The 19578-nt window shown below is 46.4% G+C and overlaps 1 protein-coding gene across 1 annotated transcript in view; it reads right to left on the bottom strand.

The window, feature by feature from the left end:
• Window positions 1-19578, bottom strand: part of LOC144111872 (DNA mismatch repair protein Msh6-like) — a gene marked incomplete at its 3' end in the record, with an annotated part of 64678 nt that overhangs the window by 34096 nt on the left and 11004 nt on the right. Inside the window, exons 4-8 of the mRNA XM_077644900.1 lie at window positions 11014-11078; window positions 6588-6749; window positions 4218-4331; window positions 3344-3457; window positions 2490-2593 (exon numbers count right to left, since the gene is read on the bottom strand). Of these exons, the coding sequence (XP_077501026.1) occupies window positions 2490-2593; window positions 3344-3457; window positions 4218-4331; window positions 6588-6749; window positions 11014-11078 (559 nt within the window). The remainder of the gene's footprint in view (window positions 1-2489; window positions 2594-3343; window positions 3458-4217; window positions 4332-6587; window positions 6750-11013; window positions 11079-19578) is intronic.

Below are 19578 nucleotides of genomic sequence, written 5' to 3' on the forward strand. Positions count from 1 at the left end.
AATCGGGAAAAGAAGAGAAAGGAGTGAAGGGAGGAGAGAAACCTGCCTGACTACAACCCTTCCCCGTAAATAAACATGTTTTGGAGCATCAATAGCATCATATATTCCAGCACTAAAGCCCGTTGCTCACGCGAATGCATTCCAGTACTTGTTTCTGGTGCATAACTGGGCGATCAATTTATTTCTTTTGCCATTAGGACCGGATCAATTTAATTCTCAGAATATGCCCGCCACAAGCGCGTAGCAGCGCCTAGCTCGCGATAACGAGTCTAGCTGTGACTGCTTCGGGTTCTGCCCGCGCGGCGGGGCACTGCAACTGCTCACTCTAGCGCCCATTCGATAATTTGAACTGCACTTAATTCGAACAATTTTCCGGTCCCCTTAGAGTTCGAATTAACGAGCTTTTACTGTATAAGAAACATAACCTCTCCCACCCCGCCCCAAGTTATGAAGTTCACCATGGGATGGCATGACGGCGCGTGCGCAGCTCCAAGCAATAAACGGGGAACAATACGATCGTGAAGCCAGCAGTGGGAGGAAAAGGAGACAATGGGCGATGAAACAGCGCCCCCGAGTGCAGCCCAGCTAACAAGCAGCAAAACAAACAGCAAACAGTTTGGTAGTTTCGGATTCAGGCACACGCGCAACTGTTCATCTGGGAAAGCGACCGCCAGCACAAGTGAGCCGGGTAAGCGGTGCACATATCGGGCTCTCACCACTTGCCCCTTTTGCCTTACACATATCGGGCCTTACCACTTGTCCCTTGGGAAGATCGGTGTGGCCGCATCGGCGGCCACACTGATCTTCCCAAGCCTACCTTGCGTGCACTCACATACATGCTGGTGGTCTGGCAAAAAATATGCAAAAAATATGTGAGAAAAAGTTTTTTTTTTAAATGCGGGTAAAAAGTACGGGTGTGCACATTATGCACAGGCACAAATTACGCGAGTAAATACAATATCTAGTTCCAATTCCAATCCTGCCGATACCCACTGGTTTATATAATGGGCACAAAAGTTGCTTGACTTTCCCAAGAGCAAAATGAATGGAAAAGGTGCCACTTGCTTTCCACAGACAGCCTGAGACTGACTGAGTCACAAAATATTGCCAAAAAGGAAAAAGACCCTGCATGACTCCCTGCACATCAAATACACTGAACATGGTGGTGTTCCCATGGCACAGGAAGTCCAAAGTAAGCACCCTGCAAGCCTCTCAAGTCAGCATCGCTATCTTACTGTGTGATTTTAACTGAAACATCAACTTTATTGAAGCTCCAATTTTCAAGTGGCAACGCAACTTCATGTGAGCCAGCACAGTGCCCTACTAGAAGCACTTGAAGACATAAATGATCAAGGCACATGAAAAGGTGTCTGCTTGTCATTAGAATACCTTTTTACCCCCCTCAACCTGGTTTACCGTCGTCCCAAAGCTACTCAGGTTATGAGGGACGCCGTAGTCAAAATACAGCCGCCACGGCCAGGATCAAAGCCATGTCTTTTGGGTCAGCAGCACAGCACCATAACCACTGAGCTACCGTGGCAGCTTCACCCCACTCCCAAGGAATGCGAAAAGCAGAAAGCGGAAACAAAATTAATGGACATTGTGTTGCTTATAAGCTGACCCTGAACATGACTCGACCCATCGGCTGGGTGCTCTCGCCGGCTGAAAAAAAAGAAAAAAAAAGACTCCAAATACAATTAGACGCATACGCCCCGCCCCGCCACACCTGGTTTCGTAGCTTCACACAGGACAGCATTGCGATGCTTGTGGAACTCAAAGCAATGAATGCGTAACAAAAAACAATGCAATCACAAGGTCAGCAGTTGAAAGCAAATGGAGATCAAAAGCAAATGAAAGACCTGTCGAAAAACGAAAAATTGGTCGGTGAGTGTATAGGTCAAATCCCTCATTTTGGATGACGTTTCTCAAAAATAAAGGTCAACTTACATGTGGCAATACGTAGTAAGAAAGAGACTGACAGAATGCTAAGATACTCAGTTATTCCTCATCTTCCTGCGATGGGCAAACGTAGTCATTATGCAGCCACAATAGGTGTGCATTGCCCAAAGTATTGCAAGCAGAAGACATTCACGTCACTCCCCCCCTCCCACCTCACTGCCAGAAGCTAATTTATCGCTCCCACCTCTTTTTTCAATGCCTGAGACCTGTAGGGGCTCCTCTACACAGCACAAGGGTGAGTTTTTCCCTATGCCATTTAGTCTTTCAGATGGGAGAGCTGGGTGCCCGTGCACCTCACGTGTGCCAGCGAAACTTTCCCAATGCAGTCGTCCACTTCTTGCATTTTGTAATTCACTTGAAAAAAAAAAAAACAAATGCCTCTGTAACTGCCCCCCTTCCTACCAATTGCACCATTTTTGGAGTTACAGCTCTGGGTGCTGTCATGGCATCAGGCTGTCATGGCGGTGTTAGACCATTGCAGCTAGCCCACTGTGCACAACTATCCAGGAGGATAACATCAGCATACTCACCTGCGCTTGCCTTCCTCGAGGAAGTCATACGAGAGGTGTGCCCATGTCTGAAGCCCTGTGGCACCTGCACCACCTTTGGCTGCTTGCTCGGCTTCAGACTTGGCCTGCAAACCATAACAGCAACTTCTTCAGGCTGTTCAACAGCAGCTGCATCTCAAAACTGAATCCATACATAATGTCAGGGAACAGCAACACCACCACCCCACATGATGCAAGACTGCACATTAGCAGATGCTTTTTATCACAGTTCCTCCACAAAAGATGCAAGCATACACTGACACACAGTACAGTATGGTATGATATGGTATGGTATGGTACAGTACAGTAAAAATGGAGCAATTGAGGTAATCGTTTCTGACCTCAGCAGTAGATCAATTTTTCTTATTTGCGAAGCACAGCACACCAAGGTGCACATGCCTATTGATGCAAATGTGCCAGTGACAGTTACTCATTGTCCCTGTAAATTCACGCTACAGGATAAAACAAAACAGACAGCTATGCTAATGTAATGTTTCCACCTCCCCACAAATGCATTTTTTTCAGGGCAAAACAGACAGGACGTAGGAAAGGGACGCAAGCTCAGCATTTGCCCTGTGTGTGTCTTTCCTATGTCCTATTTTCCATTGAAAAAAATGCATTCTATTTACCAAGACCAACTAACATGTCTTTCTACTCTAAAAAGTCTGCTTTTGGAAGTTCCAAGTGGACTTCTTTAACTGGGCTTCAGCGGAGCCCAAAGTGATCATTTTTAAACTGCTACACTTCCTTCTACACTTCCAAGCATACTACTATGTACATCAGAGAAGACCTGGGCCAAAAACACTACTCCCGAGGTTTTCCGTTCCCCCACTCACCTTGGGTGAGGCAAAGTCGGCCAGTTTCCGGACTGCAGGCGACTTGGTGCTGGACGAGGGATTGCTGCTCATGGCGTCTCGTTGCTTGCACGTCTTGGACTGCTTCTGCGGGGTCTGTGGGGCAAGGGCGCAGCAACATAAGTGAGCACACTGTTCATGCACATGAAAGAAAGGCCCATGCAACCTAAAATAAAAATAATGCCTGCACTCTTTGTGGGTGTCACCAGTGCTAACACTATCACAAGCAGGCAAGGATTGGCCTGTTGCTGATGCAGCTGGGTTTGTGAACAGACAATCTAGTCCAGTTACCCAGCCCTTCACTACCACCAAAAAGAGCACCAAATGTTGCGAACACAATAATGGCTCAAGATGGTAATTTTTTTTTTCAATTGATGACAAGGGGGACATACTACACACACCCTACACAATGAACATTGGTGGGGCAAATCATCTTTGCATGCGGCTTCCGCTAGCAGCCTTTCACATTCACCAAAGTCATCCCCATATGAGTAACTACATCCATTGCACAACGAAGGACTCTCCCATATTACTCCAATCCTGTGGGCAAAACAGACAGGACGTAGGAAAGGGACGCAAGCTCAGCATTTGCCCTGTGTGTGTCTTTCCTATGTCCTATTTTCCATTGAAAAAAATGCATTCTATTTACCAAGACCAACTAACATGTCTTTCTACTCTAAAAAGTCTGCTTTTGGAAGTTCCAAGTGGACTTCTTTAACTGGGCTTCAGCGGAGCCCAAAGTGATCATTTTTAAACTGCTACACTTCCTTCTACACTTCCAAGCATACTACTATGTACATCAGAGAAGACCTGGGCCAAAAACACTACTCCCGAGGTTTTCCGTTCCCCCACTCACCTTGGGTGAGGCAAAGTCGGCCAGTTTCCGGACTGCAGGCGACTTGGTGCTGGACGAGGGATTGCTGCTCATGGCGTCTCCTTGCTTGCGCGTCTTGGACTGCTTCTGCGGGGTCTGTGGGGCAAGGGCGCAGCAACATAAGTGAGCACACTGTTCATGCACATGAAAGAAAGGCCCATGCAACCTAAAATAAAAATAATGCCTGTACTCTTTGTGGGTGTCACCAGTGCTAACACTATCACAAGCAGGCAAGGATTGGCCTGTTGCTGATGCAGCTGGGTTTGTGAACAGACAATCTAGTCCAGTTACCCAGCCCTTCACTGCCACCAAAAAGAGCACCAAATGTTGCGAACACAATAATGGCTCAAGATGGTAATTTTTTTTTTTCAATTGATGACAAGGGGGACATACTACACACACCCTACACAATGAACATTGGTGGGGCAAATCATCATTGCATGCGGCTTCCGCTAGCAGCCTTTCACATTCACCAAAGTCATCCCCATATGAGTAACTACATCCATTGCACAACGAAGGACTCTCCCATATTACTCCAATTAATCCTGTGCCAGCTGCAGCCATCTTATCCTCGCAAATTTCCTAATCTTGTCCTCCAACCTGACTTACCGACTTGCACACTCTCTCAGAATCCACTCTGTTACCCTAAGGGCCCATCAGTTCTCTTGCCTTCCCATTACATGACTTGTCTGTAAGGCTGCTATGGATAATGCCGGGTGTTTTCAGTGTGCCCACCAGAGAAAGACAGATTTTTCTGGAATACACTTGAAAGTGCCCTCCCGCAAGTGCGTCCAAGCGCGTGGCCCTAGTCCTCTTCTTCCGGTGACCTTGGCGAGGCACTGCGCGCAGGACACAAGGCTCGAGATGGTTCAAGCACAATCAAGAAGACAGTGGGACAGAGGCGTAGCTTAGTGTGTGGTGTGATGCCTACTCCCTTTCTAAGCACTGCTGTACACTTCTAAAAATTTCGGGCCTTGCTATATAAGAGCGTATTGCATGGTGTTAGGTGGTTCTTGGCCAGGCTTCATCAAGTAGACAGGCTTCGGCTTTCGGGAAGCCGTGAAGTGCGAGCAGTGAGCTCAAGTGAGAACCTTCTGCAACTATTGAGCAGATGTGTTTCTGTATTGCTGCTAAAGTTTTATCAAGCCCAGTTCCTCGCACCCTCTTCCGTCACACGCATCTACGTATACATGTTAAGAGGTGGCTACTGGTTAGATTCTTTCAGACGTCAGGCAGTTACAAAGGCCGCGGCCAATAAGCCGCGTAGCTCCGGCAGGTCGGGAAGCTCACCCCCCGGAGGAGGGGCCAGCGGAGGAGCACCGACCTTCCAGCGTGCAAAAAGTGACGAGAGGAGAGGGAAAGGCGCAAAGACGCTGAAATTCGAATTCTGACTACAGATAACTCAGCTTCTACAAATCGCATTAGAAAATTTCTTGATGGACAGTATTCGTGAAGAGGCGTGCTTTAACATATCAGGCATACCGCAGCTTTATTACAGCCCCTTTCAGAGCCCCCTTAAAGGGGCTGTGAAGGGGGCTCTAATAAAGTTGCGGCATGCATGGGATATTGAAGCACGCCGCTTTACAAATAGTGTCCAGCAAGGATTTTTTAAGACCGCTTTGTAGAAGCTGAGTTATCTGTAGTTAAAATTTGAATTTCAGCGTCTTCACGCCGTTCCCTCTCCTCTCGTCACTTTTTGCACGTCGGAAGGTAGGCGCTCCGTCGCCGACCCACCTCTGGGAGCTGAGCTACCAGAGGTGGGTCAGAGACTATCGAACATCACTTTAGATTTCTTCATGTTAATTTTTAAGGTCCTCGATCATACTCTGCAACTCATCTTCTCAGCTACATACTTAGCAAGGCAATGTCATGAGCAAATCAGATAGATATTAATAAAGTATTTGTTGTTAACTTTTGTTCCAAACTCTACCCAATCTGGTTCTCTGAATACCTCGTATTTACTTTTGGAGCTAGTAAAACATTACACTCACAGGCTGGAAACAGTCCCTACCTGAAGCTTAGTGCCCACAAGAAAGTGCAGCACCAAGTTTTCATGTCATCATAGAGCTTACCCCACGCGGACATAGTAGTGGCTTGTGGCTCTTGTAATTCTGTCCACATTTCCAGCTTTTGCCAGGCGCAACTTAGCACACACGGTTGCATCGGCCTTGGCCGACTTCATGACATCTGGTATAAATGATCATTAAATCTTTCCAAAACTGCACTGTCTTGTTTACATTGCTTTCCCTTGACTAAACAGGCATTCTTGTTTTAACATCACTTCAAAGGTTGATGCAACAGCCTGCAGCGGTGAACTGTGCCGTGCTGCTGGAACCGCCAAGGGAAGCTAACCTTTTCTGGTGGCTCTGGTTCAAGGTCCGAGATTGTGTTCTCATCAACACCGCTGCTTGAGGAGTCCGACTCGCTGTAGTCGTCTTTACCCGGCTTGAATTCGTCCTCAGAGCTATCGTCATACTCAGAGCTACTAGAGATGCGCCGCTTCTTGCGTGATGGCTGCGTAAGAGATGTACATGTGGGGGAAAAAAAAAGTGGTGATTTTATTTTAACGGTGCAAGTGCAGCTTAGCAACATGACTAACGCGTTTTTCTTCGGCACGAGGTGCGGTCAAAAACCCATTTTTCCAATGATTTCGCTCCAGACAAACCGAGCGCTATGGCCAGGGGAGCCCAGCTTGTGCTCACTGGAAAAGCTGGGGCAATCTCAGCAGCACTGGGGATCAAACCCCCCACCTCCTGCATGTGAGGCGGATGCTCAAGCCACTAGGCCACTGCTGCGGGTGTTTAAGAGAACAACCGCAATGCCGACTGGCAAATTCAGGGCACCAAGTTGCACTGGCAAGGTATACTACCAGAGGTGCCCCACGGCGTGGCTTTGGGTAAGCTCTCTGCAAACGGCAACATCCCACAAATGGCTTTTTGTATAGGCTGGTTCATACGTGAACGTACCTTACAATGCATGCATACAGGACACATACCGTATTTACGCGCATAATTTGCGCACCCTTAAATTATCACTCGGGTTTACAAAAAAAAACATTTTTTACTTGCATATTTTACGCACCGCGCTGTGCTAGACCACCATCATGCACACGGGCTCTACCATATGGCTCTACCCAGTAGCATTCGACTATTCCGCGTGTTTGTTCGGAAGGCTTTTCGAATATTTTGTGCACTGGGTGTTCATGGCGGTGTCAGAGGCCGCTGCCACAATCGCGGCGGCACCAGCAGCATCGCCACTCGGAACAGCCAGCAGCGCTTCCAGGGAGGATCAGCAGCTGATAGAAGAGCCAACACCGCTGTTTGTTTGGCTGATGCATGTGGCTCGACTGCCGGCTACACTTTTCTTGGTGGCTCTGACTGCTTGTGTTTGGTTCTTCGGTCGTGTCTTGCAATGGGATATCACAACTATACGGCAAGTTTCTAACTACTTGTCAGTGCCTTATCACGGCGCGGAGCGGCGAAGCCAGAGAGAATAACCACGTGCTCACAAGTTTGCCCATAGACGACAGTCGTTGTGTCGGCAAACTTTTGCGCACGTGGCTATTCTCGCTGGCTTCGCAGCTCCGCACCGTCATAAGGCACCGACAAGCAGTTTGGTCGACGCCCGCACGGTACTGTTAAAGAGTTGTGTGGTGTGATAATTGTTTTATTGATTCACGCTTGCTATCCCGGACGAAGTTGCGAAAGCAAACTTGGGAATCCGGAACTACCGAACAATTGGCTGGGCTGCAAGCGATGACGCTGTTTTAGCGTCTTATTCAGCTTCATGCATGCACCTTCATGCCATCCCACAAGGGGGGAGGGGATGCGCGGCTTTTCATTTAGAGTGAATTTTTTTTCGGAGGGCGGCCCACGTGGGGTGCTGACGTATACGCAGCAACATACACTATACCTACATTGTGCGTTATGACCTTTGTGGAGTTTTTTAAGTCGCGCTCCTGAAATCCCCGCGTAATTTGTGCACCCCCTTCTTTGAGCCCTAATTTCTGAATAAAAAGTGCGCAAATTATGCGCGTAAATACGGTATATCCTCTGAAGAACGAATGACACCACAATGCAGTACTTACAGCCAACACAGACTGAAAAACTATGCAGAGAGTGAGAATGAATATCTTAAATGTTCAACTTACAGCTTAGCTGAAAATGACAAAAATATGTGCTACCACAAACAATTAAACAACCATGACTCCCAGAGCCATTCTGTGCAACACAACCATAATGCTTGCCAGCGTGCAATCACAACAAGTCACTGCTCAGAAGAAAAGCCACAGTGGAATCCCTAGCACCCCTACGGTCAAAGGCTTGTCAAGCTGCTGAAAACCATGCTCTTTCTCTCATCTCTTGAGAGTACTTGAAATAAATGAAAATGATATGAAACTTGCAGCTGCCATCACCGAGTTTATCATTATCACAATTCATTAGCATTATAGAGTTATACACTGTGTACATGCTGTGGTGATTGCTGAGCATGAAGGAAGCAGTGAGGCTGCAAGTCTGAGATCACTACAAGCTGACCACTGGAAGCCAGCCTTCCTGTTTTGAGAAAAAATTGTTGTCATGGGCCGACTCTGGCAATAGTTCTGTGCAGTGCTGGCGTTCAAGACCAAACGAATGCATTTCACAGCTGCCTCACAATATTATGTCATTGCTACCTGCCTCAAGGATGCTGGTGCAGTGAAAATTTTGAGGGCACACAGATGCTTGTCGGTGTGATGCATCAGGCCAACATTTCACTACCATCTTCGGTCGCACAGTTTCTCAAGTCACTGGTGTTGCTGGATTAGACAAAAAAACTTTAAACCTTTAGCGATGCTTGAACCTCTAAGGAAACTTGCGAGAGCACCAGCAGACTGAGGCTCCACTGCTACGAGCAGCGGTGCTCAGCTGCCAGACGTTGTATCGCCACTGAATCATCTGCTGTGGTGGGCAGCCATTCTATATGGGATGCAAAACTGGCCAGTGGTGCCGCTGACCGCAGCATCGATGGCAGAGAGGCTTGGTGGTAGCACGGTGCCTACAGCAGTCCTTTGTGTTAACCACAGCTTTGCGGAGGCCAATAATGGCAGCTCCAAAGTGCTGTGCTTGGCTGAGTTAACATTTTGTGGTTCATTTCCCTCTTTTGCTCCATTTCAGACATTGTAAACTCTCAATAATTTGAACTTGATGGGATGGGATTTGAAAATCTGTTTAAATTACGTTGTGGAATTCAAAGTAAAATAAGGGAGCCTTTTTGGCAAAACTGATGCTAATGGGAGAAAAGCGGCACAAATTGAAAGTTTAAATTGAGCAAGTTTTAATTAACATATTTCAATGCATTCAAAAACCCACCAAATCTTTTCCTGCAGCTTTTGCGCAATATGAAATATTTTCCGACATGTGCAAAAGTAAAGAGGTTCTGCTTTTTTAGTATGCAAGGCATGAACTTCTGTTTCTATCTCTTTCATTCTGTGTGCCAAGTTCAGAACGACTGAGAGGCCTTATCTGCAACTACAAGTTCACCATACAGTAAATGTTTGTTAATTCTTCGAATTAAACAGAGTTCTAATTATTGAATGGGCACTAAAATGAGCAGCAATCACGCCCCAACATGCAGGCAGAACCCAAGGCAGCCACATCTAAGTCAGATACAACTCAAGAACAAAGCGGCAAATGTGGTCAAAGAAGCCCTTCCAGCCAATGGTGTTGACAGATTCTCCCCCTTGATAGCTCCCCTTGGATCTGCTAGCGCGAAATCACAGGGGGTGGCAATGAATGGGCAATACTCACGGCTTAATTGTATTAACCGCAGCATCATGAAAATCATCAATGCAATTGGCTAGAGAGCCTCCTTTGAGGGGCATATGCTGCTTCATTCCTGAGTTGTATCCGACTGTAGACTCGTTATCGCAAGCTAGGCACTACTACACATTTGTGGCGGGCGATTCCGAGAATTAAAATCGTACCATTCGAATGACTAATGAAATGAAGTGATCAGCCAGTTCTGTGCCAGAAACAAGTGTCGGAATGCATTCATGTGAGCAGCGGGCTTTAGTGCTCAAATATGTGACATTATTTATGATCCAAAACATGTTTATTTACAGGGAAGTGTTGTCCAAATTAAAAGTAACCAGTGATATGCATTTGCTCATGTTTCTTCTGCAAGGGCTTCACGAGCATCCTTTGTAGCTTGCCTAAGCACTCCAGCGCAACGTCTGAATTATCGGCAGAGAAGTAGCGTGCACAAAAGCACCATTGCGGCAAACAACGGTGTTGTGTACACCACATGATCACAGCCCAGCGACTGCGGCACAACGAAAACCTGGAGCAGCTTGAGCTGGAGCAGTGAAGGCATAGAAGAGTGCTCCGGCAGCAAAAAAAAAAAAAAACCTGCTACGGCATGCATCAGAGCCTGTGCTCGTTTTTTTCTTTTTCATTGTTTTCCATCACTAGTAAATCTGCAGAGAGTTCTACTCACTATGGGCAGACTTCTATCTGTGAGGAGCGGTGTCAGCCAAGGGCCCCTAGTTAGAATTAACTGTTGCAGATGTCGATTTGTTCGAAATATCGGGAGTTTTACCTCACTGAAATACACAGGGAACCGACAGCCAGGATCCGGCTGTCGGTTCGTATTCACTGTATGCTTGAATTAACGAGCTTTTACTGTATAAACCAACTGTTTTACACGCCCAAGCACGCATGCGTCCACCAGTAAAGGACACAATGGAAACACACTCACGTAGCGGGCTGCCCGAGGCAGCACAGTGAAAGGTCACACCCACCTCATCACCTCCCTCTTCCTCCTCCTCTTCATCATCTGTCTCCTCTTCTCGACTGCTGTCTTCATCTGAAGAACAGAGAATAAAATTTCGATAACCACCAAGAGCCTAAAAAAGCTCTAATAATTTTCACCCTGCCCCACATCAAAGAAGAAAGCGACAGTATCCTCACTGGAATACTGCTGAACTTCACTGGAGAGCTATAAACAGTGAGAAGCAAGTTGAAAAATAAAGCAGCAGTGTTGTGTGCTGCACTTGGCAGCAGCATTTACTTCCCAAAAAAGCTTGTATTTCCATTAGTGCACAAAGAGAGCCGCCATTACAGCCAATGTTAAACCATTCATTTCCCCAGCTTTGTCTGCGCCCCTGCACAGCATTCTGAGCCACCTCTTTTTGGGGCACAGTGTGACCAGGGTGCCTGAAAAGGGGTCACAAAATTCGGCGCTTATTCGAAAAAAACGGCACAGCGTGGAAGCAATCACGCCCGCATCGCGAGAAGGACATGGAAAGTTCTCGAATCCAGTTTTCGCGCTTGACCAATAGGGTCACGCGCCCAGCGTGAGAAGGAGAAGGAAACTGTACAGTTGATACTGTGTGTATGTGCGCACCTGCCTTGGCGCGAAGAACGAACAGATGCGGAGCAAAACTGTAAATTAAGGGCGTTGACTGTTGTCTGTTAGCCCAGGCCGCCGTTTAAGCTTCCGAGAAGCGCGCCTGCTCGACTCCCAGGAGAACACCACTAGCCCAGCCACAGACCAGCGAAACAGCGTGCGCCAACCTGTGGGACGGCTCTGTCATGTTCCTCAGATCGTCGGACTGTAGCAGTGCCCGGTGAACAAATTGTGCTTTGTTTGCTTGCCTTCCTCTTGTATTAGTGCACTTTAGGTGCAAAGATTTTGTTGTATTGTAATCTCTCTCCATTGTCACTTTGCACAAGTTTCACTGTATTGTAAATCACTTTGTATGTGCTCGAACGAGTGATTGTGAAATCCTCTGTATCATTTCTTTGCTGTAAACTTTGTTTTGTTAATGAACCTTTGGCTCCGACCCATTCTCTGGATGACGACCGGCAAAAGCTGGGCATCAAACGACAACACCCCCTGTGTAACTTGGTAGCTAGTCTTCGGCTGAGCTTGCCACGCCGAGTCGAGGGCATCTCCTCTGTGACCGAGACCGCTACCCCCACACGCTCTAAGGGTGTCTGGGAGCGCGCGCTGAAGTGTGCGAAGAGGTGACAAAAAGATTGCCAATAACTTGCACCGCAGCAGTTTGCAGCGGGGCATTTTTTTTTTATTCAACAGCCAAAGTGTGCGCTTACTTGAGCACCTAGACACATTTTTTGCGTGTGAAAAATCTTGAAGCAATAAGGAAGGTTAAGTGTGATGTGGCATTTTTTGCCCTCACATTGGCTCCCTACCCTTCGCCCTTGGCTCTGCCCAGTAAACGCCTAAACGATGGGGTCTGCTTGACAACACTGGGAAGCATTCAGTGAGCTTCAGGCTGACAAGCCTCAAAATGCAGTGGAGATAAAACTTCAGTTTTCCCCTTCGGTCGTATCCAGGCAACACAGCCTCTTCAACAATCTTTTCAACAAATTCAGTTGTCCAGCTCATGTAGCACAATTTTTTCTTTAGTCACTCTTTGGTAGTGTATGTAATGGTTGTAAATAGACGAATCCATTACACAGAAGAATTTTGTCTTTCCTTGAAGCTTTTGAAGCTGGCGCTGAACCATTGTCTTAACAGTCAGACTAGGATTCTGAGTACGATTCCTCACCTTGATAATCGCTGTCACAGTAACCAGTTTGCATATCATCTAAAAGACCTGAGTCCTCATAGTCAGCATCACATTCACTGTTCAAAAACAGTACATCAATTTTGACACTTCTGCAACTCCTGCTTCCTCACGAAAACCTTTTTTTGTTTTAAACCAGCAGCAACGAAGGATTTTTCCCTTTCTTTTTTTCTTTTGGGAACATGTCCTAAAAACACTACAAAGGATATAACGCACAAAATATACTCTAAAATCAACCCCACCAGCTTCCACCTCTCGTTAGCAAAAAACAGGGAAAGTTGACTCCAAGTATAAGAACCATACCTCCTCCTGGCCCACCCCACGTTCAGCAGTTCCCCACAGGACGGCATGATGGCGCGTGCGCAGCTCAAAGCAATTAAGCGTGCAATGACATAATCGGGCAGCCAGACATAAACGGAGACAAAACTCAATAAAACAACACCCTCACGGGCAGCCTGGTTGACTAGCGGCAAACAAAACAGCAAATGGCTTGGTGGCCTCAGATTCTGGCAAGGTTGCCGGAACATTGTTCTTTCAGCCGTTCATCAGGGAAAGGACTGGCAGCGCGAGCGAGCCAGGTAAACAGCACGCCATTCGTCCCCTCAACACTCGCACCTTTCACAGCTGCACAGGGTGATGCGGCCCCACCAATCTTCCCAAGCCTGCCTCTCGCACATCTGTGTGCACACAGGTGGTCTGGCACAGCAGATAGCCTAATATATGTGAGTAAATTTTTAAAACACCGGGCAATAAATTAGGGGTGCTCAAATTAAGCAAGTAAATATGGTATGGGGCTCCAAGTGCTACTATGTATTTAAAGCAAACATTCTTCTAACGGTCAGCTATTCGCCAGTTTCAGAAGCAAATGAAGAGGACACCATGAATTTAGATGTTCCTCACAGCGAGTAGAAGACATGGAGTCATCAATATGCTTTTGGTTGCAGGCCTCACTATTACTGGCTGCTAGAGAGCCTTCTAGCATACTCCACATGTTTTGGTAGGTCTTTGTTTGGTTGTGCAACTACTTAAATTGAACAAGATCCACCACAAGCTAAGCCAAAGGAGACCCTCTGGCCACAGTGGTAGTATCTCATTCTACACTGTACCAGACAGACAAGCAAGGTTGCAACCTTTCAACTTCCTCCAAGCATAAAATATAGCCATACAGAGAAGCCCCATAACAAATGTGCTCCAAGATGTCCCTCCCACTTCCACAAGACTCACAGAATAAGTCTGAGAAGAGTTAGTTATATTGATTTTAATGGCGCAAAAGCAACTATGGCTATGATGCGCCAAACACAAGGTTAGGTTCTTGTTAAATGTTACACTTTTTATACCTAGAGTTTGTTTAAAACATTGGCTTCATTAAGAAACTTAAAAATACTTGAAAGATCAACCAGTGCTTGATCACCTAAAAGCAACTTGGGGTGCAATGGAATGTATTCATTGTAGTGTTGTAAAATATTTTTTTCTCAGTTGTTCCAGTTTTCTACATGAAATTAAAATGTGGTTTACAGTGAGTACATCGCCGCACATTTCGCAGAGAGGTTTGTCTTGTTTTGTCAGTAAAAAGTTGTGTGTAAGGTGTGTGTGCCCAATGCGTAGCCGACATAAAATAACTTCAGTAAAACGTTCTTGATGTCTACATGATTTCCATTCTCCTAAAACGGGTTTTATAGAATGTAGTTTGTTGTTTGCCTGTTCTTCCCATGCAGCCTGCCACTTAATTCTGAGTTTACTGTGCACTAATTTCAAAAAATCCCTGTGTGGTATGTTATCTTGTTTTATTTGATCAATTCGAGCTTGTGCTGCGCATGCATCTGCTCTCTCATTACCGACAATTCCAACATGGCTGGGCACCCAGCAGAATATAATGTTATGATTTTGTTTTTTTATTTTAATTATGTTATGTATGATGTTTCCTATAATGGGTTCAGCGGCGTTTCTACAGTGCAGCGCTTTGAGCATACTCAGTGAATCGGTGTAAATGACGCTATTTTTAATGTTTTCTTTTACTATTTGGTCTACGGCTACAAAGACTGCATAACTCTCGACAGTAAAAACCGATGCATACTGTGGCAGTCGTATCATTGTTTCATTTTTTTCTTGAATTACTGCACTTCCAACATGACTTTCTGTTTTTGACCCATCAGTGTAAAATTCAGTAAAGGTGTCAATTTTCTTGCAGTTCAAAGAATTCTTGTAGTATGAGCTGATGTGGCATTTCCTTTTTATGTAAGTGTGTCAGTGTGAAGTCGCACACTGAAGGCAGGCTGTACCATGGTGGTAAATTTTCATATTTTTGTGCAATATTCGGCAGGGCATCCAGTACTCCTAACTCTTCACATTTATCTTCAAAGCGCATTATTAGTGGCCGGATGGATTGTGCTTTATTGTTAAATAATCTTTTGGATGGGCACTTGGTAACAATGGGATGGCAGAGATGTTTAGGAAGAGTACGGGTTTTTAGGACGTATGCGCATGTCAGTGTGACTCTTCTATCCTCTAGTGCAGGCTCATTAGCTTCAATGTAAAGACTGTTTACCGGGGATGTTCTATATGCTCCAGTTGATAGTCGCAGACCAAGATTATGAACAGGGTCCAGTCGTTTCAAGTAGGATGCTCTTGCTGAACCGTATACTATGCACCCATAGTCCAGCTTGGAGCGTACCAGAGAGCGATAGATGTGTAATAGGCATGTTCTATCGGACCCCCACCGTTTTCGCGAGAGCACCTTTAATAAATTGAGGGCTTGGGATGCTTTCTTTTTAAGGTTGTTAATGTGTGGTAGAAATGTGAGTTTCTTGTCAAAAGTGAGTCCTAAAAATTTATGTTCTGGTTTAATTGGTAGTGTGGCTTGATTCAAGTATAGGTTGGGATTGAATTGTAGGCCTCGTCGCAATGAGAACAGAACAGCTACAGTTTTTTGAGGAGAGAACTTGAACCCATTTATCTCTGCCCAAGCAGCTAGTTTATTTAGTGTGATTTGTATTTGTCTCTCGCAGGACGATATGCTGGAGGAAGTGCATGCTATCTGTAGGTCATCTACATAAACCGAATACATTATGGACTTGGGTATTACTTTGGCTAACGAATTCATTTTTACTACGAAGAGTGTCGTGCTTAGAATGCAACCTTGGGGTACGCCATTCTCTTGGGTGAAAGTCATGGAGAGAGTTGTTCCTAGGCGGACCCTAAATGTGCGGTTAGCCAGGAAGTCGTTCAAGCAGTTCAGCATCCTGCCTCGGATACCTAGCTCTGCTAGGTCGCGGAGGATGCCGAACTTCCACGTGGTATCGTATGCCTTCTCCATGTCGAAGAAGAACATCTAATAGTTGCCGAGATTCGAGTACAAAGGTGAGTCTAATGTTTATTACACTTTCAAAAGATTTAGCAATGCAGCTGGTGAGGGCTATTGGTCTGTAATTGTCAGGACTTGTTGGTGATTTTCCGGGTTTCAGAAAAGGTACTATTACTGCTTTCTTCCACTCCTCAGGTATTCTGCCAGTCATCCATATTTTATTGAAGAATTTTAACAGTGCCTGTACGGCTGTATCAGAGAGATGGGCAAGCATATTGTAATGCACATTGTCTGGGCCTGGTGCTGTCTTTTTACCGGAAGATAATACTCTATTTAATTCCTGGAGTGTAATGGGCTGGTTGTAGTCTTCCTGCATGCCTGTTCCGAATGGAAGTTTTTGTTTTTCAGCTATAGCTTTGTGTTTCTGGAATGTGTTTGTGTAGTGGGATGACCTTGAGACTTCAGCAAAGTGCTCGCCCAATAAATTGGCCTGTTCTTCCAACGATGTTTGTGTACCGGGTGTTGTCAAAAGTGGAAGTGTTAAGGAAGTACGGTCACCAGTGAATTTACGGACTTTGTCCCACATTTTCTTTGATGGTATTGAACTATTTATAGAGGACACATATTTCTGCCAGGAGGTTTTCTCAGCATTCCTGCGCACGTACCGCGCTCTCGCCTTGGCCCTCTTAAAAGTGAGTAAGTTCTCTGCAGTGGGGTACCGACGCAGGGTGCCCCATGCTTTATTTTGCTGTTTTTTTGCAAATGTACATTCTTGCGTCCACCATACTTTGTGTTTCTTCTGTACGAGTCCTGTTGTTTGTGGTATAGCGAGTGTTGCAGCAGATATTATGCATGTAGTAAACCTGTCATTAATTTCATCTATGCTGAGGTCTTCAGAAAATTCTTTATCTAGAGTGGCACTTTCTGTAAAAAGTGACCAGTCGGCGAGGTGAAATTTCCAGCGCCGTGGTCTTGTGGGGATGACTGGAGTGGAAGACGAGAGCCTGATGACAGTGGGTAGGTGATCACTTCCCAGAGGATCATTTAAAACATCCCATTTAAAATCGGTAAAAAGAGACAGTGATGTGAAAGCTAAATCAAGGAAGCTCATTTTTGCCGAGCTTGGGCAACAATAAGTTGCTTTTCCTGTATTTAAAAGACAGATGTTATTTGAGAGGATAAAATCTTTGATTGTTTGCCCCCAAGAGTCGCAGCGCTCGCTTCCCCAAAAAGGGGAGTGAGCGTTAAAATCCCCAACTACCAGATATGGCTCTGGAAGTTCATCTATCAATTCTTCTAGATCATGGACTGTTAATGTAAAATGTGGAGGAATGTATACGGAACAGATTGTTAGTGTTTTATAGCTGACGATGCTGACTGCAACCGCCTCTAGTTTTGTATTGAGCTTTATTTCTCGAGCAGGGACGCCGCTTTGGACGACAATTGCGACGCCTTCTGAGAGTCGATTTGCCTGCTCGCGATCGCGTCTAAAAGTTTGATAATGTTTCAGGATATGCACATGTTGTGGACCAAGATTGGTCTCCTGAAGACATAAAACTATGGGTAACATTGACCCTAAAATATGTGTTATGTCACTATAATTCCGCATAAGTCCTCTGCAATTCCATTGAATTAAAAAAGCCATGCTTGTGTTTTTAAAATAAAATGAAAGGAGATTTACTTATGTGGTGGGCCCGTTATGAGGGGCCTGTCTTTTTTTCGCTCAACAGAGCTGTTCCGCCGCTGTAATGAAGGCGGAGTGGGTGTTGTATCCATCACCTCAACAGAGGTGCTGGAGGACCGCGCAGCCGCGGTTGTGTTAGTTTCAGGCCTCTCCCGACGGGGGGAGGTCCTGCGGGATGCAGACCCATGGACCGGCAGTCCCTGCTTTGGCAGTGACAGGGCAGCTTTCGCTGACCCTGCCTGGGGCGTGGATTGCCCTGCCATAGGCTCGGTGGGAGCGGCCTTGGCAGGTGCCGGAGTGCTGTGCGGTGCTACGCCCCTGCGCACCACATCAGCGAAGTTTTGTTTTGCTGTGAAGGAGAATGTGTTTGTAAGCGCAAAACGCCTTCTCGCTTCTTTAAAAGAAATGTTTTCTTTGGTCTTTATGGTGATAATTTCTTTTTCTTTCTTCCAGGACGGACACGCCCTGGAGTATGCAGCATGTTCTCCTTCACAGTTTGCACAGCACAGGGCTGCGTCACATACATCAGACTGGTGATCGTTAGAGGCACATTTTGCACAAGTTTTACGACCGCGGCAGCTCTGTGAGCCGTGGCCGAACCTTTGGCAGTTGAAACACCTGCGAGGGTTTGGTATGTATGGTCGTACATTGATTTTCAAATATCCCACGTCGATTGTGTCGGGCAGGGTGCTGGTGTTGAATGTCAGGGTCATGTGTTTTGTGTCTATTTCCTTGTTGTCCTTCCGGATTTTGATTCGGTGGACATCTATGACGTCTTGGTCGATGAGCCGTTCGAGCATTTCTTTTTCAGTTATGTGAAGAAAATCATTTTCCGATATTACGCCTCGGACAGTGTTTAGTGAGCGATGAGGAGTCACGGAGACCGGGATTTCCCCTATGGACGTTAGGTTGGAGAGCTTAGAGTGTTGGACATTGTCACACAGTTCGAGCAATAAGTCGCCGCTGGCCATTTTTGACAGCTTATAGCCAATGCCTAGGGTATCAGTCAAGCACTTTGACACAAGGAAGGGGCATATTACTCTTGCCTGTTTATCTTGTTGTTCACTGTGGATCACATGATATTTGGGGAAAGTTACTTTTCTTTTTTGAAAGAAGTTGTCTGCTTCGTTCCGCCCTCTTTTGAGAGAGCGATCAGGTTTTGAAAGTTGGGGAGCCATAAAAAAACTGTTTTTCGGTCATGGTGCCAGCCACCCACCACGGAGTCCAACAAGGGGACGGGACAGGAACTTGATAGCAAGTCCTGCCCACGCCAGCTGTACACCTCAACTATAACCAAATATGACGCAACTCAGGGTAGTTGGTCACACAAGGTTAACCCTCGCCGCCAGGAAAAAAGGAAAAACCAAGAAGCGAGTAGGATATAGGAGAGTTGTGAGACAGAGATAGGAAAGTTAAAGATGAAGAGGAGGATAGGAAAAGGCGACTGCCGATTCCCCCCGGTCGGGTCAGGCCGGAGGTGCCGTCTACAGGAAGCTGGGGCCAAAGTGGTGTGTTGCTTCCGCCAAGGGGCCTTAAGGGTCCAAACGCTCGGCATCGGCTCAACCACCAGGATCCCCTTTTCCCCGGACACGGCGATGCCACGCACGGCGAGGCGCGGGTGCTCGGGTCCGTGGTGATGCACAGTTCACCATCATCCCCTTGCGGAGATGTCCCTGCGGATGCTCAGGAACCCGCGGTGTCGCCACTCACCGCCGCGACGCCTGCAAGCTGCAGGCGCCCCCCTGCGGGGTTAAGTCTGAGAAGACTGTCCCATCTTACTATCCTATTC

Source organism: Amblyomma americanum, unplaced genomic scaffold, assembly GCF_052857255.1.
Source record: "Amblyomma americanum isolate KBUSLIRL-KWMA unplaced genomic scaffold, ASM5285725v1 scaffold_12, whole genome shotgun sequence".
Classification (NCBI taxonomy): Eukaryota; Metazoa; Arthropoda; class Arachnida; order Ixodida; family Ixodidae; genus Amblyomma; species Amblyomma americanum.